Here is a 26,771-nt window from a genome sequence, read left to right on the forward strand (position 1 = left end):
GAAACTGAGACGTGGAAACAAGGCACAGACTGACAGCTGTAGGAGGGGAGGTGGGAGAGGTAGAATGGGGGAAGGAGGGAGATGGGGTTGGTCCAAGAACACGTATGAGTAACTCATGGACATGGACAACGGAGAGGGGATGGACTGTGGGAGCAGGGGTGGGCTGGCTAGGGGGAAGGAAGGGAAAAACCTAGGAGAATTGTAATAAAGTAACCAATAAAATAATGAAGTAGTAAAAAAAGAAACTTAATAGAATCCAACCGTTCCCATTAAAGTGGGTAGCTGAAGTAACATGTTCAGTGCCAAGCTTCAGAGATTAATGCCTCTGGGGTTTACAGGTTCTGATACTCACAGAAGACAGTTTGTGTGGTTAAACTGTGTCTTATCAAAACGAAACAAAATAAAACAAATGGACGTTCTCTTTAACAGCAGTGCATACATTACACTTATTTAATATATAACACTGATCCCGACAATGGTAGTGGATACAGCCAGAGAGAATTAGGAGGACCTGGTGTCATAAAAATCATGATGAGAATGTGAAGAAGTGAACGGTTACTCGCTCAAATGACATGGAGCAACCATGTAAAAATGTAAAGAATCTACTGAATCGGGCAGTAGTCATGTCCCTGGAGACCAGAACAGGGGCTGCTTCATTGGCATGGCGACAAGATGAGAAGGGAGAGACTGTGAGTCCTGAAACAGCCCCCTTTCCAGGAGCTTGGTTGAGAAGGGGAGGAGGTGGATGTGGTTACCATCCCCGTGTTCTTGTGTAGAGTGACTCATTCCTCACCTAGGGCCTGGGAAACTCGGTCTGCCACAGATTGACCAGGAAAAGTCTCAGTCTCTCTCCTGTCATTTTTCCCCCTTGTCTTCTTCTTACTCCCTGGACCAAGGAACCTTCTTCCTGGTTCTCCTGAGTCTTCTGGTGAGTCATCAGAAGTGACTCTCAGATTCCCTTTGCACACGCTGGTTGTCCGGTTGCCATAGCCCACAGCTGCGGGAAAGTGCCCTGAATCTGCAGCCGTGGTGCGTCCGTGCTCTGCCTTCCCCTGGCCCCGCGGAGCCTGTGTCTCACTGCCTCTTGGCAAGGGCTGTGTCTCTTGCTCACCTCCTTGCCCTCCAACTCACGCTGATTCCCACGTAGTACTCACAGACCTCAGGCCTCCCAGTTTCCAAGGTTAAACCATCCTTGGCTTATGGCGTTGGTAGAGGCTGCTAGTAATCTCCCAAGGTCCACCTTCCTTTCCTCCTTTTAGTCAAAGAAGCTCCTCTGAGTCAAAGAAGAGACTCATTGCTCAGCTTCTTGGGCAACCAGGTATGACCAGGCAATAATATCTGAACAGGGGACGCTCACCGTCCCTTCCTTCTGGGTGGAGAAAGGCTGTGGCTGCAGCATCTCAGGAGCCATGATGTGCACGCCAGAGCTGCCCTGGATGCCCAGGCCACGCCCCTCTAGACTGTTCAATCACATACATTTAAACTTTGGGTAACCCGCGGTGTTTTGCTGTAGACTGTGCGTGCAGTAGTACAATGGCCGTAGGATGGGTATCAGGCTGGTTTCACAACGACTGCTGCATCTCTCAGGTCTGAACCTCAGAATTTGTTCTCTTATCAGTCTCCGCTGATTAGAGCAGGTAAAGATTTTTCTCCTTCAGGCTTCACACAATTTGGATAATTCGGGGCACGAATGCCCAGCCCCTGGCAGAGTTCCCCTGGAAGCTTCGCCCCCTTGCAGACGACATACACTTTATCATCTTCCTGCACTTCCAGAATCAGCCTGCAACAAATCCACACTCCCACTGGACAGTGATGCCACTTAACCTTTCCAGGTCCCAGTGGTAAAGCGCAGATAATAATTATACTTGCCTCCGAAAGTTGTTACGACGATAGTTTTAAGTAATTATATTGAAATTATAGTACTTCTGCAAACTTTAGGACAAAATACGACTATGTGAATCATGCGTGGGCCACTCACGGATCTTGAGAAAGTCTGTGTCACTAGCTCCACAGTAATCCACCACTGCCTACCTTATGGGGCCAAGAGAGGGTGATGCAGAGTCCGGGGCCAAGTGCACATGTGGCACCTTTGCACGCCTCCAGACCGGCACGGGCTCCGGGCTAACGCAGCAGAGCAAGGTGGGATTTCAGCCCTCGCTCTTCCCCTGACTGGTGCCTTTGACCTTGCCAAAACTCAAAACTGCTGATACATCTGTGCAGGTAGTGGACACCCCCAAGGTGCCGGGACAGCAGGATGAACACGAGTGGGAATTACACTCAAGTCCCTTCTCTGGCCAAATCGTGTGTCAGCACACGGGGACATATGCCTGCAAATAGGGCACTTTTGGCTTCATACAAAGACTCTGTCTCTCTGTCCAGCCCCCCACCCACAGTTTGCTAATGTGCACAGAGGTCCCTAAGCACTGTACGTGGCCTAGCACACGTGGCAGCCGTGACACACAATGAGCACTCTGCACATATAAACACTGCTCTGTCGCCCCCCCTCCCCAACCATTTTCCCTATCCGTGTAACCTCTTTCTTACTTGCTCAATCTTGTCTAACTCAAAATCACTTAAAAAGTTAATTTGCACCCTGGCTGGTGTGGCTCAGTGCATTGAGCCTGCGAACCAAACAGTCACTGGTTTGATTCCCAGTCAGGGCACATGCCTGGGTTGCGGGCCAGGTCCCCAGTATGGGACACTCGAGAGGCAACCACACATTGATGTTTCTCTCCCTCGTTTCTCCATCCCTTCTTTTCTCTAAAAAATAAATAACATCTTTTTAAAAAGTTAATTTACATACTTTCAAGAAAGCAATTGGAAACCTAAGTTGCCCTATGGACTGCCTTACTGCTGTGTCCCTGGGTTTTATGGGGGGGGGGGTCCACACAAGACAGCATCTTTTGGGATTTTGCCACATTCCTTGGCTCTCTGCATTAGCACACTGGTGGGTAGGAATTTGGGGTTGCACCACCCAGAGAACACCCAGATCTCATTCTGGGCAGATTCAAGCCAGGGAACTGTTCCTAGACAGTACCAGAGCCTGGGGGTGGGGAGGGATGGGGGGGTCAAGCATCAATGCCCTGCCATAGCCGACTCACCTTTGGTGCTGTGGTAGGAAGGCTTGAAGCAAATTCCTGAAGGAGACTGTTCTCTAAAAAGCGGCCACTAGAGGGCTCTTCAGGGTTTCTCTCCTCCCCTTGTCCTGCTGGGAGCTGACAGGTTCAGGGAGAGGCTTTGGACCTTTACAAGACCTGCCGAGGGGCTGAATGCAGCTCTACCGTCCAGGTTAGGGTGTTGAACCTAGTTCTGTCGTCTAGGTTACGATAGGAAGATGGATAGCAGGACAGCAGAGGACCTTATTTCTGCTGGATGAGTCCCTCTGAGGCAAAGGGGCTTCTGAGAAGCTCAATTTCTCCATTAAAGTAAATATACATCTAGTAGTTTGCTAATTAATATTGACGTAAGAAATATTCACACCTGTAGAGGATGTTTAGGAGTTTATTTGAACCAAACTGATGACAATTGCCAGGAAGCAACAGACTGAGAAAACGCTCCGGAGAATGGCAGTTTTGCGGGATTTAAAAAACATTTCTTATTAAAGGTATTGGGGGGACATTGGTTAACACAGCTACATTGGTTTCAAGTGTAGAATTCTATGGTTCATCATCTGAGTATTGCCTTGTGTGTTTACCAGCCAAAGTCCAATCTCCTCCCGTCACATTACATTCGACCCCGTTACCCTTCACTCCCCCCACCCCCTTCTCCGGTAGCCACTGTCCTTTGCGTCTGTGAGTTTCTATTTGTTTGTTCGTCTTTGTTTGTTTACCTGTTGCTTTCAGTTTTATATCCCACATATGAAGTTATACGGTTCTCGACTTTATCCTCTGACTTATTTCGCTTAGCATGAAATTCTCAAGATCCATCCATGTCGTCGCAAATGGCAGTATTTCCTCCTGTCTCGTGGCCGAGTGGTACCCCATTGTATATGTACCACCTAGTCCTCTATCGAAGAACGTTTCAGTGTCCACGTCTCGGCCACCGTGAATAATGCTGCAATGAACATGGGGAGGGGGGACGTATATTCTTACAGACAAATTATTTTAATTTTGGGGACAGATACCCAGAAGAGAAATTGCTGGGCCGTATGGTAACTCCATTCTTAATTTTTTGAGGAACCGCTATACTGTTGTCCCGTCTACATTCCCACCAGCAGTGAGTGAGGGTTCCTTTTTCTCCACAAACTCTCCAACGCTTGTTATTACCTGTTTTGTTAATAATAGCCTTTCCCACAGGTGTGAGGTGGTCTCTCATTGCAGTTTGGATATGCACTTCCCTGACAGCTAGTGAGGTTGGGCACCTTTTCCTATGTCTGTTGACCATTTGTATGTTTCTTGGGAGAAGGGTCTGTTCACGTCCTCTGCCCATTTTGTAATTGCTTTGGTTTTTGGTTCTTGAGTTGTGTGACTTCTTTATATATTTTGGATATTAACCTTATTGGAGGTGCTCTTTGCAAATATCTTCTCCCATTCGGTTCATTGCCGTTTTGTTTTGTTGACAGTTTCTTTTACTGTGTGTAAAATGCCTTTTAGTTGGATACAGTCCCATTCGCTTATTTTTGCTTTTACTTCCCTTGCTTTTGAGGTCAAACTCATCAAACCCTCTCTAAGACCAAAGTCCTAACCCATGATTTTGTCTCTGTAGTTTATTGTTCCAGGTTTTACATTTAGGACTTTGATCCATTTTGAGTTAATTTTTGTGTGTGGTGATAAATAGCCAAGCAGTTTCATCCTTTTGCATGTGGCTTTCCAATTTTCCCAGCAACATATATTGAAAAGGCTTTCTTTTCCCCACTGTATGTTTTTGGCTCCTGTATTGAAAATCATTTGCCCATGTACAGGTGAGTTTATTTCTGAGCTCTCGCTTCTGTTCCGTTGGTCTGCATGCCAGTTCTTCTGCCAGCCCCATGCATTGTTTACTGTCACTTTGTAATACTATTGAAGTCAGAGAGTGCAACGCCTCCAGCTTTGTTCTTCTTCCTCAGGATTGCTTTGGCTACTGGGGTCTCTTGTGGTTCTGAACAAATCTGATGATTTTTGTTCTACTAGTGTAAAGATGCCATTGGGATTTTGATGGGGATTATGTTAAATCTGTATATTGCTTTGGGTGATAGGGCAATTTTAACTGTGTTTATTCTTCCACTCTGTGAACACGGAAGATCTTTCCATTGCATTGTGTTTTTTTCAATCTCTTTTAGTAATGCTGTGTAGTTTTCAGTGTCTAGGTCCTTCTCATCCTTTGTTTATTCCTGGGTACTTTCTTCACTTTGCTGCGATCACAAAAGGGATTTTTTTTTTTTAATTTCTTTTTCTGAAATTTCACTGTTAGTGTATAGGAATGCAGTGGGCTCTTGTATATTGGTTTTGTAGCCAATCCTGTGACTATTTGTTTGCTGTTTCTAATAGTTTTTTGGCAGCATCTTTAGGGTTTTCTACGTAAAGAATCATGTCACCTGCAAAAAGTGACAATTTTACTTCTTCATTACCAATTTGGGTGCCTTTTGATTCCTTCTCGTGCCTGATTGCTCTGGTGAAGACTTCTGGAACTGTGTTGAATTGCAGTGGCCTTGTCTGGTCTCTGATCTAAGAGGAAAAGCTTTCCGTTTTCCACCACTGAGTACATTCGCTGAGGGTTTGTCATATCTGGTCTTTATTATGTTGAGGTACTTTCCTTCTATACCCATTCTATTGAGTGTTTTAATCATCAGTGGATGTCGTATCTTGTCAAATGCTTTTTCTGCATCTATTGATATGATCTTACAGTTTTCATTCTTTATTTTGTTACTGTGGTGTATCTCATCGATCGACTTGCATATGTTTAACCATCCTTGTGCCCTGGAATGAACCCCTCTCGATTGTGACATGAGGGGATGTAAGGACAGTTACCTGAGATCCACTGGTGACAGATTAGGGAGGCGGGAGAAAGCAAAGCAGGAACATCTCTGGGATTGGACAAAAAGTAAAACAGAGAGACCCATCCTTCTTTCCCATTGGTGCGTACAGGGCAGTTACCGATGAACACTTATAGTGCCGGGAGCAAGACAGGGGTGAGGGTTCTGTGGTTTCAGCTCCAGCGCCAAAGGGTCTGGAAACAAGGATGATTCTGACATTTCAAAGGCGTGTCACCTTAGATGCAAACGACGATAGACAGGCTCACCTACGGTAAAGATTGACTTTGCCAAAGAAGCTGCAGACCTAGCACGTGACTGCCCGCCGTGACCAGCTTTCCAAAAGGAGTTTTCATGTTGGGACCATCGCACGCGGTTAATGTCTGGTCTCTGAGTTTGTAGGGCCTTCCATGCTGGCCTCCCCTGAGCCTTCCAGGTTTAGCATGTGGCTGCTTTTTCATCCACACCAGTACAAAGTCTGACTAATGTGCACTCCCATCAGCAGCACTTGAGAATTAACCGTGCAGCCACGCCCACATTAACATTGGACATGATCAATCTTGTCCCTTTTACTGACAAGATGGATTAAAAATACATACGGAGCACGTGTTTTTAATGAGCTCCTGCATTTTGTCTGTTCCTGTCCTGTCAGTAATCTTTGCCCGGTGTGGATAGTAATAAGTGATGCGTATTTTAATCCAGAAAGTCTCCCTGTATAATAGACATACAGTTTCCCTACAGCCCTTCCTCCTGGCCCGTCTGAGCGCCTCGGCCTGGCCTGCGTTCTCTCCTTCTCACGAGGACGCGCAGGCTGTGTGCAGTGCTCTCCTCTCTCGTTCGGGACTGAGCCTGTCCATACGTTAGTACCACCTGCCGCAGGTTAACACCTCCCGGAGAAGCGGACCTGTTGGCCCTGTTTGTTGTGTTCAGCAAAATGTGTCCCTTTCGGTGTGATGCAATGGACAAAGGCGGGTTTCAGACTTGGCTTTTTCTCCCGGAGGAATAAATCTAATGCATGGTTTGACCACAATGTGGGCAACGGGGGACATGTCTAGCATCTATGCTATGAGAAAAAGTAAGCACTAAAGCAGAGAGGGGCCTTGTGCTGCTTTAAAAAAAATCCTTACTAGCATAACTTCATATTCACAGTCTGTAACAACTTATAAAGGAATTTTAAGTGTCAGCTCTGGTTTCAGATGACCTGAGGAATTTGCTGTTCAGATTATACATATTTCTTTGAAAAGCATAAAGTTAGCAATTTCTTCAAAATTATAAAAATGACTTATAACCCTACCATTTAGAGATAACCACAAATAACATATTTTAATTTCCTTTTGAGAGCACACACACAGGAATATTGTGTTTTGCCAAAATTAGAAACATAAGATTCTGTATCTTGCTTTTTCACTTATCATTGGCATTTTCTTGCCATTAAATACTCTTTGAAACCTGATTTTCAATGGCTGAATGACATGCCATTGTAAAGATTATCATAATTTATTAACAAACTTCCTTCTTTGCCCAAACAATGTCCTCATGCCTCCATGCTATTTATGTCCTCTCCCGGGCACACAGGATGCTCCCATTTCCCAGCCTCCCTTCCAGTTCGGTTAGGACCAGGCGACTGAGTTCCAGACAATTCATTGTGGGTGACATTGACTCGCCCTGGCCTTGAAACCCACCCACGTCATCCTCCTGCCATCTCTCCTGCTGCTGCAGCCACTCGGGAACCACGTGTGGCAGATGGCGTGGCTGAAGCATGGAAGCAGCCTCCATCCTCAGTCCATGCCTGGAAGAGGAAAGAGCATCCGGTCGGCATCAGACTATGGCCTGAGTGCAAACCGAACCCCTGTGGGCTCCTGCCCACAGCTCAGCAACGCCTTGGGAAATAAGCAGAGGGAAGACCCGCAAGTTGTTTCCAACTTTCTATTATTGTAAGGGAATGCCACCACCTGGGGCCGGTCTTGCCAGTTATGTTGCCAAAATAAGTAAGACATGTCAGGTTGGTTTTGCCCCTATTTTAAATAACCAGATAGCTGTTTTCTCTTTTATATTTTGGTATGATTTTATAGTTCTCTGCAGAGAGATATTTTTTTAAAAATGTGTAAAAGACAAGCAGAAGTGTCTGGAGGATGACCCAAAAGGCTGAACTCGTCCAGCGGAGGGCTGCCCAGCACAAGGGCTCGCTCTTCCCCTGGGAGGGTGTGTGTCCCCACCCAGCCCCTGTGGGTTAGGGGCTCTAGTTCACCCAGCTCTTGGAAGTCAACTTCTAAAATTCGCCAGGGGCCAGGAGCTGGCACTCTCAGTGTACTGCCCCACAGCTGGCATCTAAACTCAGACACCTGGAGCCTAAGGTCTGTCTGTTCGCGCTAGAGGAACCCTGCTAGTTGACAAGCTTGGCCCACACATACCCTTCAGGTCAGTGTCTCACATTCTTCATCATGGGGGGGGTATTTTAACTGATACCTACTGATACCTATATTCATATGGATAAAAATTCAAGAAATACGAAAGGAGAGTTAGAACTCTCCCCTAGACCCCTCAGTCACCCAGTTCTCTTCCCCAAAGGCAACTGATTTTGTTCCTTCTATGTCCTTAAAGAGATTACAATTGATTACAAATTGAGCATAACAACCAAAAAAAATGACGTTCTTTCTGAATCAAGTAATGCATTCTTTGCTTTTTAAAATTACTACTTTTTAAAAATGAAAAACACATGATAAAAAACTAATCTGCAGTCTAAAATAAAAAGTGCAAGACTTCCTTACACACCAGCCCCATTTTTAGACATTCTCCTCAAGAACAACCACAGGTACCTTATAATCCAACTCAAAACATGCTTATGTACATATCTCATACATATTAACAAATAGATGCATGAACATACCGAGTACACGTTTCTCGTTCGTATTTCTGTCAATTATATATCTTGGACATATTTGCATAACAGCAAGTAATCTTCCTTCTTTTGATTTTTATGAATCATAAAAAGCTTTCAGTTTTCCATTAGAAGATCTTTAGGTCGTTACTAGTTTTTTGTTATTACAGTGTTCTTTTTTTTTTTCTATCATCTCTCCATTTCTCCCACAAAGTTTTTCTAATGAGCATCTGTGTGTGTATTATAATTTTGCACGTATGAATGTTCGTAAGCCTACATTTTTAGTCAAGTAAAAATTCTTTTTTTTTCCTAATAATGGAGGAGAGTGGGGAATTTTCAAAAGAAATTCTCTATTAGCGACCTTTTTAAAAACATTTATACCTTCATCTTCAATAAATTCTAGGAAGATGAGTTCTTACAATTATTTCTGCTACAAGCTTTTGATAACATTGATTTAGTAACATGTCTCTCCTTCTTGGGTGTTTCCCCTTATTCTAGTTTAGCTTGGTTATTTTATGTAGAGTTTGAATCAACGTTTATCCCTGGCTTGTTCCCCACAAAGTGCCTCAGAAGTGTGGAAATTACCTGCACATTAGCCCAGAGTGACTAAGCATCTTCTGATCATATTCAGTAATGGACAAAGTAATTGCTGCTGTGTTAGAACTGGAGGAAAGAGGCTCCAGTTAAGAAGCTAAGACTGAAGATGAAAGTGAATGCTTTTAGGAAGTTTTCAGTTTAATCTAGATAAAATTAATTTAGGCACAAATGGAGTCAGAAAGATAAAGGTGCAGCTTACTGTAACTCCTTCAAATAAAATTTGTTTTTGGCATTTGAACAAAGTTCAGGGGAAACTCAAAGACAAGTGAACAGTCAAAATTAAGGATCCATGTTGTAACTTAAAGAGCAGACGCCAAAAATCCTGCAAAGAGGAATAACAAAAAAGGCTAATTAAAATTGAATTCTAAAAAAAATCATATAATGTAAAAGAAGGTAGAAAAGGAGAAATAGAAGAACAAAAAAAGAGGAAACAAAACAGAAAACAAATAGTAAAATGGGAGGCTGAACTCCACCAGATCAATGGCTGCCTTGAATGCGAGCATGCTAAACACTTCCTATCACATTAAAATGCAGAGATTTGCAGAATAAACTTTTTAGCGTCCCGACTACATGCTGTCTGTAAGTGATGCTGTTTAAATATAAATACAAGAGGGACTGAGAAAAAAGGAAAAAGGACTCGTGGGCATGGACAACAATGTGGTGATTGCGGGTGGAGGGGAGTATAAGGGGGATAAGTGGTACTGGAAAAAGTAAAATAAAAAATAAACAAATGAAAATACAACTATACATATTTCAGATCAAACTTAGCAAATAGTTTTCAAAAGTCCCCAAAGTTTCCATCTAATTCCTCCCCAAAGTACTTCCCTCCTTACTGTATTAATGTTCTGTTTTTTTGCATTAACTGCTGCATTCATATTTATTAATTCCCATAACCATTGGCCAAGAGAATCAAAGCAACTGTCTAAACAAACACATATTCAACATTCTCCCTAAACCCAGGGGAGAAAAAATAAAAGATCCAAAAAAGTCCTCCCATTGTCTGGTTTCTGCTAATTTCTGGAACCAGGGGGTGAACACAATTACAATGTCTAGGAGAGGGAGGAATGTGTAAAATCAATCCATCAGTTAGTCTTCAAGTAATATCGACTTCAAGCAAGAAAGGCCTTTAGAACTCTTAAGGATGATGTTACACCTCGTTTAAATTTACTTTGCAGATATCGGGAGGGGAGCAATTCATAATGAAGTAAGAACAGGAAATCCCTGAAATCATCAAATGTGAAAGTTCCATACAATTGCTGGCTCCCTCCACCCTTTTGGGGGAAAAGGGGATATTTGGAAGTGATACATGTCTCTTAACTAATCAAGCTGTATGATATTTTTAGACTTAAAAATTTTCAGAAGGCCTATTTCTTTTTTCATTAAGTTTTCTTAATTTCATTTTAAGTTTTCTTAGAAATAATGCCAGTATCACCAACAGTCATAATCACAGCAGCATGCTTTAAGGCCTAAAAGTGAATCTTGTAAAATATCAAATGTGATACTATGCATCCCCCCAAAAAAAATTCTTATCCCTGAGGGTGATTGATTGTAAGTCGTCATCCACTGCTTAAGTGATGAAGTCACATTCTTCAGAAAACTCCCAATTCCTTCACACCCCGTCAGTTTGGTTACCAAATACTGCCAAACATGTGATTATAGATATTTGTAGTAGATGAACAAATAGAATCATAATTAAATAGCTGATTTCATATATCTATATCCATATTTATACCTATACCCATATCTACATCAGTATAATGTTATATCCAACATTGCAATTACGGTTTAGATCCATTTCCCCTGACAAGTTGGACGGGTTAGGGATATATTCCACTGAGGCCTCCCCTGTAAAATTACAGTTACATACTTGAGACTTTCCCGGGGAAGATAAGAGGATGATGGAGGATGGATCAAGGATCATTCCCAGGTGTTTTGATTTGGTATCTAAATTAAAGGTTGGGCCATTCACATAATATAAGAGAATCAGATAGGGAAAAGTGATGAGTTTGAACTTGGCCCTACTGACTTTGATGTACAAAGTTGGTCTGGGGTTCAGATGAAATAATTGCAACAGAAAGGAAGATTCTAGGGTCGTCGGTGCACAAGTGATCGTGAAATCAGGACCGCGCATGTGGTCTTTCAGGAGACTGTATTCAGCGAGAATGTCAAGGATGGAGCCCTGGGACACACCAACACCTAAGGGACCCATAGAGAACAAGAAACCCAAGGTGACAGAGAAGAGAGTCAGGGAAATAGAGGAACGTGGGGAGAGTTGTGCCACTGAAATCAAAAGCAAGAGGAAACATCGGGGTACTGCGGTCCTTAGCTTAATAGGCAGTTGGTATTTTTCATCTTTTTCTTTTTCTTTTTTTTAAAGAGGGAGAGAAACATCAATGTATGTTTGCCTCTTGAGCGCCCCCTACCGGGGGCCTGGTCCACAACCCAAGCATATGCCCTGTCTGGGAATCAAACCAGTGACCCTTTGGTTCACAGGCCGGCACTCAATCCACTGAGCCACACCAGCCAGGGCTCATCTTTTTCATTTCAGCTATTTTCAGGATAATTATTCAAAGTGACCTTTAGAATATGTATCACATGCACACCTTGCTAGAGATGCTGTTACAAATCACCACAAATTTAGTGGCTTAAAAATTACAGGAATTTGATTTCTCACAGTTCTAGAGTCCTACCGTCTGAAATCAAGGTGAAGGCAGGTGAGATCCTTCCCAAGGGCTGGGGGGTGGGGCGTTGCCTACCTTCCCCCTAACTTCTGCTGAAGGCCAGCAGTCCTTGGCGTTCCTCGGTGTGAGGCACAGTAACGCCAGTCTCTGCCGCAGTAGTCACATGGGTGTCTTCCCACTATTCTTCCCGAGTGTCTGCGTCCAAACTGCCCTCTTCCTATGAGGACAGCGGTCATTGGATTCACCCAGTAGGACCTCTCTTGCCTTGATTAAATCTGCAAAAACAATCTTCTCAAGTAGGCTCATATTCTGAGGTTCTGGGGGGACACGAATTTTTGGAGGACATTGTTCAACCCGCCATCCTAAGGGTCTGATCACAAAGTTGCAAGTATTACAGCAGCTAGACTCTAGAAAGAGGGGTAAAGGGCAATGAAAGTGGCGCACACGGTAATTGAATTTTATGTGGGCACCTTGGAAGAGGTCATGACTCCCACCTGACCCCAGGCCCAGACCTAGGCAATCAGAGGTTCCTCGCCCCTTCCCATTTCCTTAGGAGACACCTGCAAAGGACGCTGCCTCAAGAGGGACTGTGTTACTGAGACCAACAGGATGGGATACTTCACTGAGCCCATTAGGGCCTCCATATAAACTCTTTAAATTCCGGCGGGAGGGTGTGGAAATGCACACACCCCCTGGCCAGCCAGATAGCTCTCACATGTGAGTTCCCTTGCTTACTAAAGCTGCACTTACCTGTCCAGAGTGGCCTGCCTCAGGGGTCGGAGGCCAGTTTCTCCTTCATCTGGGGGAGCTCCTGAGGCTTCACACCAAGAACACTGCATTTTTTTTTTTTTTTTTGCACCTTAGTTTCCTTCAGTTGTAATAGGAGACCAAAGTAAGTTAAGACTCACTTTGTAGAATCTGTTGACACTGGACATTTTTTATTTGGCATCTCACCTGCTCTGGGAGATACCTGTCTGAACACTATCAATAAGGAAGTCACTTCTTTTTCTCTCAGTGAAATACCGAGTTGGAAAGCCTTTCTAACCGGTGGCGACCTGGTTTGCCAGTGTCCACAGCCGTGCAGATGGCTAAACTAATGGACCCTTTAAGATTCTTGAAGTAATGGGAGGTGTGGCCAAGGAGCACACAGTTATTAGGCAAAAGTACTTTTTCTTCATTATCATCAAATATTTACCACGCACCATAGTCTTTGTGGCACCATCAGGTATTAAGTGTGTGTTCGGGCATAAAAGAAAGTCTTTCCCAGTGATGACATTAGGGAGGAACAACACGTCTCATCAAACATAAAGGTAACATTTGGAGTAATTCTGACATTAATTTGAGCCGTCCAGTCAATTCAAGAAGTCGTTCTGACGTATGATCGATTCGCGGGCCATCCTTCTCCATCAGTCTTGCCCCCCCCCCCACTGTCCCTGCCATTTGTGACACTTTCCAGGGTCCCCAAGCCCCAAGCAGAACAGGCTTAGCCGACCAGGAGCAGTGCCATGACCCCGGAGACCCCGGCGCCCACGCTGTCCTGTCTGGGGCCCAGCTGCTGAGGAGGCCGCGGTGTTCAGGGTTCCACACCAGCTGCAGAGCCGACGTGGCTCTCGACAGCCCGTCATATAACCACAAAGAGAGAGCAGGTCTGCATTTGAAAGGTGCTGGATTTGAACTGTGTACCTCAGAGATCGGTGGCACTTGTCAGAGGAAAAGCAAGCCATGAAGCAGCGCCCACAACTCCGTGAAACGCAGGTTGATGCGAGGAGGACCTGGAGCCTGGGAATCCGTTCCAACACTATTACTTCTCTGAACACCAAACGAAGCCCACGGGTCCGGCCAAGGTGGGAACAACAGGTGGCCCGCGGGCTCCCCCACTCTCGCAGGCCTGTGGCCTCCCCCTGCGCCCGCGCCCCGTCGTGGGCGCCAAGGTTGCAGTCCCCATCTGTCCTCTCCAGGCCTCTCCCACTTCCTTCTCCACGGGCCCCCGCCCGGCCCACAAGTCCGGGGCCCCACCTCGTCCTCCCGCGGGGACCCGACCCCTTCCCGCGGGAGTAAGGAGGCGAATTCCTGCGGGTCCCAGGGGTGCCAAGAGTGCGCAGCTAGACGGGAAATTGCAAAAGTCTTGGGCCCTCGGTCCTCCCCCGCGGCTTTCCCGTAACTCCCGCCCCTCGGCGCCCGTCCCGCGGCTGATTCATAGCCCGGGCGCCCGGCAGCCTCCCCGGTGTCCGCACCCGCCACCCGCGCCACAAAGGACGCTCCGGCTCGCGGAGCCCCGGCCCGCAGGGTGAGTACTGGCCCCGCCACCCGCTCCCTCCGCGCCCCGCCGCCCTCGGTGACTGTCCCGCCCGCGGACCCGGCGCGGCGCTGGGAGACTCGGACAGCCTCGTCCCCCTGCCCCGCGTTCGCTTTGATCTGCGGGGAGCCGGGGCTTGGAGGGTCCGCGCCGCGCGCCTGCCCACCTGGCGCGTCGCCCCGGAGGACTGACTTTTTCCAGGGCGCACGCCACCGGGCCTCCGGGTGTTCTGTCCTGCGTTTCCGTTCCCCATCCCACTCCCGCTCCCCCGAGGGGGCGGAATGTTTCTGAACTCCCCTCCATCCACCTACGCCTCCCACCCGACACGCCGCCTGGGGCTCCTCCTCGTCCCCCGACGCCCCCCACCCGCCAGCGGCTCCCCCGGACAGCCCCTGCTCGGGTCCCGACGCCGTCGCACTCGGCCTCCGTTCCCACCGGGGAGGCGCGCCGCGCAGGTGGAGCATCTGGGACAGACCCGCCTCCTTCACTTTGTCCGCCGCGTGAACGGAGGCGGCACAGAGTCGGCCCGTCGGGCAGCGGGAGCCTGGCGTTTGTAAGCGCCCCCTCCCCCATTTTATAGGCGATCTGGGGTGGAGAGGTTCGGTGACTGGGTCCAGGGCCGCAGAGCTGGCTGTGGCGGCCCTGGAATCTCTGAGTCCAGGGTTTTTCTTTTGCTCCTGAGTCAGAGATTCATTTCCTGAGAGTCCTTCATCCACCCGCCCATCCATCCACCCGCCCATCCTGCTTGCCGGGAGAAAGGCACGGTGCCGCGGGGAAAGGCCGCTGGATGAGCGACGAGCTCGAAGACCCTCTGTGGGCAAGCTTAGTCTCCAGCCCACGCCGGAGTAAAGGGAGGGGCAATGTAAGCACAGGACAGGAAGGACTGAAAGTGGTGTTCTTAAGGGGCCACAGGGAGAGAGGCTTTAGGTCTTGCTCCCAAGCCTGACTTTGGGACTTGGGTCAAGTTATGTATCTATCGCCTTAGCCTCAGTTTCCTTGTCTGCAAAATAGTAATGGTTCATACGTACTGCAGGAAGTATTCTGCATAGGCTTACTCACTCGATCTTCACCAGTGAGGTGGGTGCTGGTCTTGTCATTCTCATTTCATCCATGAGGAAGCGGAGAGGGTTTAAGTAACCTGTGTGCGGTCACATAGCTAGCAGGTGGCGGAGTCGAGGTTTGACTCCGGAGTTTGCTTATCACCACTATGCTGTGCCTCAAACTTAGGAGCCTGTTTGGAACGGCCCTGGGGTTGGTGTTTCATTGTTGTCCACCTTTGTCTCTCTCCTGGATTGCGTTCAAATCGGCTGAGACACCCTCGAGGCTGAAGGACTTCAAAGGGTCCTAGTAGCCGGGGGTTCACAAAGGTAGCAGTGCCTCCGAGTCATTTCTGGAACTTCAAAGCACCGGACCGCGACCTCGGCTGCCCATTCAGAACCTTCAGGGCGTGCGCCCTCGGCGCCTCCCCGGCAGCTAGCTCGCAGCCGCAGGCAGCCCACCACCTGTCGTGTCCTGCTGCACAGAGCTGGCGCTCAGCCGTAACTCACCGCCTTGTGACTTTCCTCTGGGTCCCAGTTCTGCCTCCCGTTGTCCCAGCAAAGGGGTCTAGGAACACTTTCTCACACACCAGGTCCTTCTCTGTAATCCGAAAGACCATGGACACCTACCGCCGAGTGCAGAGGTGTTCCAGAGTCTCTGATGTTCTTAGGACCCTCCTGTCTGGCAAAGGAGCCAAAGCAGGATACGATGCAGTCTGGTTTTGTAAAAAGGCTGAGTGGCAGTGTGACCTGACAGGAGGAAGGTGTGAGCTTTCCTTGCGGGACCCGGGCTGCGGCATAGCTGGGGCGAGAGAAGGAAATCTTCATGAGTGTAGCCTGGCTCCTTTACCGGACCGGGAGCCCCGGCCCGCCTTCCAGGGAAGGGCGGGGAGGGGGGCGGGGGTGTAGAACGGGGGAAGAGGTCCACCTTGATTGTGAAAAGAAACAGATGAAATGGGAAATATAAATAAATAGAACCTTGCGAGAAATGCCATGCCTTTAAACAGGCTTCCTTGTAGCTGCATAAAGCCACAGTTCCTTTCCCACAGCTGTGTCCTCGGCCTCACAGCTTCCTTCCTTTCTCATTTTAGTTCTGTTAGTTTTCAGTATTTGCTTACTCCAGGGTCTCTGTTTTATTTTCATATTTTTAAAGTCATACAAATAATAACTACATACACTCTTAATCAACAGAAGAGTATGCGGAATGAGTTGTGTAAGTGCCTTCATCATTCCCCCTCGCACGCAGAGTTTGGTGGAACCATTCCAAGATTTTTTTCTTTTCTATACATTTGCATAATAGGTATAGATACATGTGTTTTAATATATGTAAGTGAGATCTTACCATACATTGTGCAGCTTCCTTTGTCATTCCCAAGCCTTAGAGATTTTCCTGGTCTGTAAGTACCTCTTTTTGGTAATAGCTACATTTTATTCTAAAATAGAAATACACTCGATCCATCCTTTCCCTTATTAATGGACACCTGGGTCATTTAAAGTTATTCTGCATTAGCAACAGTACTTCAGGGAAGGTTGTGCATTCATCTTGGTGCCTGAGTATTTCTGAAGAATAGACTCCTGAGATATTCTTGCATCAAAGGGTTTGTTTTTCAACTTGATAGGTACAACCCTTCAAACTGCACCACTGCCCCCAGAGCAGGCACTAATGCACACTTGGTGCACGAGAACCTGTCTTCCTCATCCTTCCTGACATCAGCTGTTATTTCTTTTAATTTAACACTTCAAATCTGGTAAATTAGTGAAACCCAACAAGGCATTCCTGTCGCTGTGCAGCCATCACCACCACCATCCTTTCCCAGAATTCTTTTTACCTTGCAAACCTGAGTCTCTGTGCCGGTCACACAGTGACTCCCCATTTCCCCCACCTCCTCCCGCCCCCCACAAGCATTGTTCTCTTTCCTGCCTCTGAGTCTGGCTACTTCTAGGTACCTGATGTAGGTATTTGTCTGTCTTGTGACTGGTTTGTTTCACGTAGCAAAATGTTCTGAAGGCCCATCCAGGTGTCAGAAATTTTCTTCTCTGTGTGTAACATGCCACATTTTGCTCACCTATTCATGATGCTTTTATTTTCAACTATCTTTTGCTGCACAGAAATTTTAAATGTCTCTGTCATCCACTCTGCAATCTCGTGATTTCTGCGCTTTGTTTAGTTTAGGAAGGTTTTTTTTTAACCTAAAAATCATTTAAAAATTACCTTGTCTCCTAATACAGACTTTTGTTTTTTACATTTGGCTCTTTAAAATACACTTTTGTGTAAGGTGAAAAACAAGGATTAACATTTTTTTCTAGAGTTAACCTCATAGCAATTTATTTAGTCATCCATCTTTTTTTCCCACTCGAAATCCTGTTTTCATAGTAAAATAAATTTCTGCTTATACAAGGGCCCGTTTCAGAACTTTATTCCATGTCACTGAGCTTTTTTGTCTCTCTTTATGCCAGTACTTCCCTGTGTTAAATGCTATGGGTTTATAGTATTTTTGTATCTACTAGCATCTATTTGTACTTTAAAAATTTTTAGAAATGATTCTTGTACTATTTCTCTTTTGTGCAAACTTTATAAATAGCTTGCCAAGTATAATAAAATCCTGTTGAAATTTTTCTGAAGATTTCCTTGGGTTTATAATTGTTAGTAATCTTTTTATCCTCAATGTGCATTCCAGTATGAGCTCTAAGCACGAAGGAAGTGGTGGTGTGTGGAGGCACTGCCCTTTGGGGAGGGGCTTTCCTGGTTTCAAGTTCCACATTAACTATGCCAACCTCTGCCAAAGTTCCTCTTAACCTTTGTTAGCCTTAATTTCCTCGACTGTGTATGGAGATAATAATAGAATCTCCTTAATAGTGCCATTGTGAGAATAAATGCATGTGAATCACGCAGCAAAGCACCTGACAGAGAGTTAGCATCCCATACGTGCCAGCTTCGATGATTACCATAGAAGGAGTCAGCAAATACTTTTCATTATATTGTACATCGACAGAATTATAGCAAACGTATGTCATAAATACTGAATATAGATGAAGTGTTTCTCAAACTTCAGAGTGCATAGGAATTACTTTGGGGAGCTTGTTTAAATGCAGACTTTTACCCAGCAGGCCTAAGACGTGACCTAATATTTCGCATTTCTCACAGGCTCACGGGAGATGTCAGTGCTGTCGGCCTTTGGTCCACTCTTTGGGTTTATAGTCTTTCCCTGATATTTAAAATTACTCTGGTAGTCATAGAGTAATTGCCTGTGAGGATAAATGTGATCGACGGGAATTGAAATTGCTTTCTTTTAATATTATATGCTAAAGAATTATAATTGTTTTCTTTCTTCCTCCTTTTTCTTTCTTTCTTTCTTTCCTTTTTTTTTTTTTTTTAAGGAAAGAGGGTTAGCGAGAGCACTGAATGTAACACCAGGTTCTAATCTTAGATCTGACATCTTCGGTCAGAGGTCGCTGGTTAGAGGAGTCCCATGCTGGGCAGAAAGGGCTTGGCTTGACTGGAAGCAGCTGGTGGGACTGCGGGCTTGGGTGTGAAAGTGCAGATAGCCCAGGCGTGCAGCCTGGGGGCCAAGTCAGGGGGGCTCCTGCAGGAGGTTCCCACGAAGGACGCTCTCAGGAGCAGTGGCACCGTCCCCACGCTTCTCTCCCAGGGGTCCTTTTCTGCTCACACTATTCTGAAACTTGCTTTTCCATTCAATACGTTTTGGACTCCTCCATGTCAGTTCATATACTATTTCATTCTTTTTAACAGTTGCATAGCACTCCTTTGTAAAAATGCAACATAATTATATTCTCTAGGGGTTTTTTTTTGATAGATACTTAGGTCTTTTTTGCTTTTTTCTCAACATAAACATTATAATAACCCTTCCTTAGAAATATATATTTTGTATATATACATGAACACCACACACACACACACACACAACCTGTAGGAGAAAATCCAGAAATAATATTTCTGAATCAGAGGTGATAAATACTGAAATGTTAATAGTGCCAAGTCGACAGCGATTTTCGGTTTGTACTTTTTGACCATCATTGAGTAACGAGGCCTACTTCTTCAAACTTGTACCAATACTGCATTTTAAGACCTTTTTAAGCTTTGCAATAGGGCACCACACAGGCACACAGGGGCACCTACATAATTACTTTATGTAAACATGCAACTGTTCTAAGCTGCATTATTTAATTATCAGTGATAGCATCCACGTTTTAGTTCTTCCCTTTTGGCTCTTAATATTTCCTTCTCTTTTATGAATTACATATTCATATTATTTGCAAGCGCCTCTATAGGGTTGCTTGCTTTTTTCTTATTGGTTTCTAAGGGCTCCTTAAGTGGCAGGAATGGTAACCCTTTGCCCTGAATATCAACAATGCTGTTCTGTTTGTTGTTGGCCCAATTACAGCACCAAACATTTAGAATATGTAGTCCGTGCAGCGGTCTCTGTTTGTGTCGCCCTGGCTCCCACGCCGCGCTCAGACAGATGGCGCAGATAGTTGCTGTGGCTTCTCTCTCCGGGTACAGGTCCCAGCACCTGTCCTGTGAGAACAGCTTCTTTCCTTCCAAGAGTGTTTGCCTACGACATTCTCAGGCACTCGGCCAGTTCCGAGAGCTCAGCAACACACCCACGTTCTCAGGAAGCAAATGACTGATCATACCGCTTCTCACAGGGATTTTTTTGCAGTGGGGTAACTTCCCAGGAATAAAGATTTCAGTACAGACAGAACACGAAGTGCTGGCAAAGAAGGGCAGACTGACACCCTTTTCAAAAGTAGTGCTTTATCACGCATGGAGTATTCACACTCATAGTCAAAGGCCTCTTCATTCTGCAAAGAGACAAGATTTGTATGAGGAGTTCTTTCTACAAACTGAGTGGGTAGTTTTTCTTTTCTTCCCTCCCTGCTTCTCCCTAGGGAAGGGGTGTCAACAAAAGGCTATGAATTAGGCAATAGTTGGCCACAGAAAAAGCAGAGGGGCCTGAAAAAGAATCTATTTTCATTAAAAATGAAAGCTAAGAGAGAATGTGAGAAAATTGCTCCAACTTTTTGTTTATATGCCAGATATTTCCTGGGTAGCAAATATGTTCTGGGCCTATGACAGACTGTGGGGAATAAGATCCAAGACAGTCTAGTTGGGGATGATGGAGATGAAGGAAAAATAGAATGAAACAAAGAACAGGTTTGGGGAAAGGACCAAGGAATGCGGATGGGGCTGGAAAGTGTTTTTCCTTTCTGAAGTCTGCTACTTTGTGCTTCCCTGACTTTCTTCCCTCACTGGGAATCGGAAGTGGCAGCGCTGCTCACTCCCAGCTTCAGGGAGAGAAGAACGCCTGTGGAAGGAGTGAGAGGGCTGGGGGCCTTTTCCACGTCAGACAGACAGACGCTGGGCGTTCCTGAGGGCAGGTGGGGAGAAGGCGCCGCTGGTGTCTCAAGGAGCCCTGCAGCCATCCCAACATGTGGCCCTTGCCCTTGAGGTGGTGGGGGAAAGCCACTCCTGATCCTGGGTTTCGGTTTCCATCTGCCTGAGCAGGGGTAGAGCGGGGTGCGGGGTGCCCCAGAGCTCTGTGCTGGGTTCCCTCTTTTCTGTCTGTCCTCCTCGTCTTGACACTAGGTGCCCACAAAACCCCTACCGTGTATCAGCTAGCTCCCTGAAGTCTTCATCTCAGCTTTAGCGCGAGGCAAATCCAGCCCCCGATACAGCCCACTTCCTCCGTTCGTTGGCTTCTCTACCAAAGGCAGCTCCAGTCTTCGCTCCAGTCTTCGGGCCTCGGTGGAAATTCGGAGCCATCCACACGTCTTGCTTCGCCACCAGGCCTCGCCCTGCCCGCACTTTCGGTCCCCCTGCGAGTCCACCACTACTGCCACCACCCTGGTCTGAGCCAGCATCTTCCTCCCCAGACAATGGCTGTGACCCCCGACCCGCCCGCACCGCTGCCGCTGTCACCCCTGCAGGCTCTTCTCATTCCTGGGTCCTCCCTGTCCCTTGTAAGTAGGACCATGTTGTTCCTCTGCTCGAAGTTCCGCGTGGCCACCACCTTTCCCAGAGTGGAAGCCACACTTCCAGAAATGTGTCCCCTCTTTGCTCCCCCTCTCTGCGTGACCCCGCATTTCACGGCCTGTCCCTTGCCTCCTTGTTCACACCAGCCCAGGGCTCTTTCTCCTTGACTTGGCCAAGCACTCTCCCACCCCAGGATCTTTGCACAGGTCGCTCGCTCACCTCCAGGCTTTTCATTGCGTGAGTCAGGGCCCCATCCTGGAGCAGCTGGCTCTCGGAATCCAGAACTTGAGGGAGGATTATGTGTGAGGTGTGGAGGGGGACTGCATGGGTCGTGCAGTCAGTCACGCAGGGCTTACAAGCAGCTGGCTCTGTGCTTCCCCCCCATAGCAAGAGCCTCTGTGCTGTTGGGGAACCTGTTCCTGTGGCGTTTCCTGGAGGGGGCTCCACGTGTGTCCCTGGGGTGTTCCAGCTGCTGAAGCTCGTTCTGCAAGTTTTGGGTGAACTTTATCGATTTTACCAGGTTTCCAGACAACAGCTGGACTTGGCGGTCCTTCTGCAAGGCACACCGTGGGAAAGAACAACCACTTTGCTGGTGTGCAGGCAGGGACCATCGTGTCCGGTTGACGCGGGCCCAGCATTTGTAAAACGGGGCGCGTCAGAACCTTCGGAAGTAAAAACAGTAAATCCCAACGGGCTGCTGGTGCTAACCCTGGGCTCACAGCCCACGTGTGTGAGAGGACGGGGGAGGGCGGGGGAGGGCAGGACTCCCCGAATGACTGTCCTGGTGACTCCCAAAGGCTCTCCTGCGACACCCAGACCATGGAAGTGCGCCCTTCGTCATACTTAATACCCCTGCGTGCTGTGCTGCGTGACAGCTTTCCTTCTGTAATTTCTGGTTACCCTGAATGGGTCGGTGGCCCCTAACGTTTAGGGTTACGTTTCTCTACCCCTACGACTTAATTTGTGCACCAGGCAAAACACTTGATTTGCTACAAGTCCAGATTTTTAGGAACATTTTTAAATGGACTTTTTATAAGAAGCGCGTAAGGCTGCAGGCTTCAGGCTGCCTGCCTGCATCACCTCCTGAACAACCCGCTTTTAAATTTGCGGGATGAGATTTCCTCCCCGTGGTGGCACCCTGCCTCCCTCAGGTGAGGGAGTTAACTCACACCAGGACTGGACCAGTATTTAAGCTGCAGCGTGAGCGCCAGACACTCCCCCTTGGCGTTTTTCCTTTGCCTTCCCTTGGGTTCCCAGCAGAAACTAGTTTTTTTTTTGAATTAGTGCCCCTCATCCCCCACGGCCACAGCGATGTCCAGCTGTCATAGGAGCCAGTGTGAAGTTGTAAGTAAAGATTTTAGAGAGGTGTGATTGGCCTGTTGGTCCAATACAAGTGGCAGAACGGGGAGCTTAAAGAATACGAACAGAAGTTGTTGTCCGTAGACTTCTGCATCCGTTGCCATTGCATTCGTCTCACCTGCAGGCAGGCTGGCCCACGGCGGAGCAAGTGGTGGTTTGGCTTGCCCTCTTCCTGTCTTCACGGTTGTTCCCATTGACCTACACAGACGACTAAAAAACAGAGAGTGCGGGTAATGGGAAGTGACCGTCTGGCTCGCTGACTTCCTCAAGACTGATGAGAGAGCCAGGTGGCTAGACAGAGGCCAATTTTGACCTTGAATTGTTTGATTGCTTCTCTCTATGATGAGCCAGAATTTGAAGGAAGAAAGTGAAATTCAGTGCTTCCCCTGAGTAACACATTGATTGTTGAATTAGAAACTCATTGACCTTCTTGAGGTCATCCAGGCTCATTCTCATGCCTTCAGTCTGTCCCCTGGTCAAAGGACTTGATGGATCAGGGACCCTCTTGGGCTTGTCGTTTAAAACCCTCTCTGAAGGCAAGGAAAATTGGGAATTATTTTGAACAATGAAGCACTGTCTTTGCAGGTAGAACGTGCTCCCTCTTCCCAGCTGTGATTTTAATGAGGGAGACAGAGAAGAGGGAATATTCCTCCCCACCCCCATAAGTCATTAAGTCATTAATTCAGATTTAGCCCTTTTGAGACTGGCCTCTGTTCTCTTGCTAATCAATCTGTTTTTTATATTTAAATTTGTCTCTCTGCTTCCCCTTTCTTTACCCACCTTTGCCTGGTTTGAAGAAACTGGGGAATCAAGCATCTCTTGCCACACAGCCTGAGAGGCAGGAGCAGCCTGTGTTCTCTGCCTGTGATCAGCTGGTCCTGGCTGGGGTGCGGCCTGAGCGGGGCGCCCCAGCTGGGTGACTCAGCTCCACCTTCCTCGTGGCTCCCTCTCCTCGGGGCTCCAGTGGCATAGCCCAGAAATGTTCTTTTCATGCCAAGGGCGGAAACACAAAAGAGCAAGCAGAAACACACAAGGTCTCCTTAAGCGTCGGTCCAAGCCAGCACCCCATCACCTCGGCCTCATGGTGGCCAAAGCAAGTCACGTGGAGTGGGGACGCATGCGATTTTTATTGGGTGGGACCTCCAGAGTCACATGACAAGGGGTGATCTACCACAGGTGGCTCAAAGACACCCACGAGGAGCTAAAATTCAATGAGGTTTGCCTTCTGGGCGATTTACCTTTTTCAGGAAACGGGACTCATGGCTCCCTCGGCAGCCCTTCAGGCGATGTTCCTCTTGGCGCTGCTGTACTGGAGAACTTACTGCAGCAAAGGTAAGATGTGGAAAGAGCAATAAAGAAAACAACCACATAAAGAAAAAATGAGGTAACTGTTGTAAAGAAGAGTTGAGCAATTCTTTTTTTCTCCTGAAATTACATGGAATTGGTGAGTAGCAACAGCTACCTCAGTCATGACCTCCCAGAGCTGATGGCTCATTTTGGCTCCAGCTTCCTGGGTACTAGGGCATTTGCAAGTGGACCTAACCCTGCAGAACCTCCGGGTCCATATGGTGAAAATGACAGTGACCAAGGGAGTCCCTTCTGCATCTTGCTGGGGAGAGACGGGTGAAGCAGCCCAGGGCTGGCTGCTAAGTCAGAACAAGCTGTCATGTCCCTCAGCCATGCTTACTGAGAGGCTATCAGCTACAAGATAGTCCTGCTAAGTGCTGAGATGCTGTTTATGGATTTTTTAAAAGGTACTTGTGGCTTAGCTACTCCCCCAGTGAGGGTGTTTTGAAATAAATTAACTATATAAACAAAGTCAGTAAAAATTCAATTCTTCTAAAATGTTATGGATACTTTGATTATTCTTTGAACCAGTTGGAAGGGAGATTCTTAGACCCGAGAGAGTTTCTGTTGGTTTATAAAGTTTCTTTTGCTGTGTCCTGTATTTTACAAAGATTTCCGTTTCCCTGGTTTTGTGTTTACTGTTCTCTGTTCTCCCTTGGTGAGACGGAGAGCAGAGGCGCGTGCTTCTGTAGTTACCCGTGCAATCCTGCCGCGCAGTCCTGAAAACGACGTTTGCAAGAAACGTCCATGGCATTTTCCAACGTTGCCTTACAACTCTGTGAAAAGATATTTGGACATGAAAAAGGAGATTTTGTTTTGATTATAGCTTAATTTCCTGTCTGATATCCTTTAGGTCCGGGTTTAGTTCTTTCAGCTTCAGAGTTACGTGGAAAAGTGCTACTTTAATGGCTTCTTGAAAATGATAGTTCGATTGTTGGTGTCTCCCCTAATCTGGAGCTGAGCAGTGGGAATCAGGATTTCTCACCTGTAGCAAGTCTACCCTCCCTCCATCTACCTTACGAATATCTAAGCCTGACACTACTGGGCCCGTGGTACCAACTCCTGGCTCCCCAGACAATCCCAGGCATTCAACCAGGCTTTTGGGCCAGCTCACTTCCCCAGTGAAGTCACACCTCCTGACCCAAGGACTGTTTACTGTGTGCCTTCCCCTCGTCCAGGCTCTGCGCCCAGAGCGAGCGCCACTGCTCCCCTCTCAGCCCCTGGTGTTTAGACTGGACATGCACTTACCTGTCTTTCTCCCTCGGGTCTTTGCTTCTGCTTCCAGCTTTCTCTGTCTAGCATGCCTGCTTTGCTAAGTCATCCTGTGTTCGGCCTCACCTGCACTGCTTGGATTTCTAGTCTCAGTTTTTGCTGCATCTGACAGGTACCTACCAAACCTCTCCACGCAAACTAGTAGTCCTCCCACTGGATCACCCAGCCAGGCTCAGGTGTGAGACGCCACTCAAGGCACTGAGCTCCTTCCGGGCACTTCAGTGAGCCCTGGGTTCACGTCTCCCTCAGCTGGAGGTCACGACTGTAGCATCTGGGTGTATTTCCCTCCAGTCTCTTGTGTGTAGGTACAGACGGAGATAAAGATGTGAGTGTGTAGACTTTTTTATAGAAGTGAAGTTATACCATATAAACTGGGAGTATTTATACTTGTGTGTGTTTGTGTATATGGGTATATGTATACTTGTTAAAGTATATACACTTCTGATAACTATATAGACTTATTAAAGTACATGTAGTATAAAGTATATTATCTATAGCATAAGTGTATATACTGGGAAATATACTATATATACTTAATAAAGTCTACACACTTTTATACATGTTTACATACTTTAATATATACTTACTAAGAAGATTAATACAACATACGGTGAGAGTTTTTACCTTGGATATGAAATGTTCTTCTAGAAATAACATTACATTTATGGCTGCACAGTGTCCCATGTTATGCATGGGCCATGGTTTACTTCCTCAGGCGGTGTTGGGGCTGGGAAAGTGGGAGCAGGGCCCTGTCGGAACCCCGGCCAGCCTGTTCCCAGGCCTGATTGCCATTTGGCGGTGCTCCAGCGCAGCGTCATGCGAAGAGCGCTGGGCCAGGGGCCAAGAACCTTGGGCTCTGGTCTAGTTGTGTGGTTTGGGGAAAGTTGCTTCCTTTTTTTTAACCTCAATTTCCTCATTTGAAGAATAATGCAGTTGGACTTGATAATCTCTAAGGTCCCTTTGCTCTCTGACTTTACCTTGACCTTTCCCACTATTGTCCAAGGAGGCCCTAGATTGCTTCTAACCAGATTATTCCGACTGGCTTGATACCTCTCCGGGGCCTGAGTCACTCCACAGTTGCTGACATTGCATGTCCGCGTACAGAGCTCCCCGGTCATCTAACGCATCAGACAGCAGCTCTCTAGAGTTGCCAGAAATAAAGTTGGTACTTGTAGGTAATTCATTCATTCAGCAACAAGTCCCTGAGTGTCTGAGCTGTGACAGGTGTGTTACTGGTCCTGGTTTCACTGAGCTGAGTAAGTCTTAGTCTCACCCTGGTTTAGCTCACAGTCTCCGCGAGACACACAGCAGAGGACTACAGCCCTCTGTGATCAGTGCTCACGAGGCTTCAGAAAGCAGCCG

General features: G+C 46.9%; 1 protein-coding gene across 3 annotated transcripts in view; it reads left to right on the forward strand.

Moving 5' to 3' along the window:
- The first annotated feature begins 13,987 nt into the window (after positions 1 to 13,987).
- Positions 13,988 to 26,771, forward strand: part of OSMR (oncostatin M receptor) — a 40,842-nt gene continuing 28,058 nt past the window's right edge. For 2 of the 3 annotated variants that reach the window (XM_024578533.4, XM_045186308.3), the window contains exons 1-2: positions 21,250 to 21,418; positions 24,038 to 24,122. In XM_024578533.4, the coding sequence (XP_024434301.3) occupies positions 21,335 to 21,418; positions 24,038 to 24,122 (169 nt within the window). In that variant the 5' untranslated portion in view covers positions 21,250 to 21,334. Of the gene's footprint in view, positions 14,391 to 21,249; positions 21,419 to 24,037; positions 24,123 to 26,771 lie in introns of those variants that run through there. The other variant, XM_045186309.3, reaches the window with a different exon arrangement.

Source organism: Desmodus rotundus, chromosome 1 (assembly GCF_022682495.2).
Source record: "Desmodus rotundus isolate HL8 chromosome 1, HLdesRot8A.1, whole genome shotgun sequence".
NCBI classification, from domain to species: domain Eukaryota; kingdom Metazoa; phylum Chordata; class Mammalia; order Chiroptera; family Phyllostomidae; genus Desmodus; species Desmodus rotundus.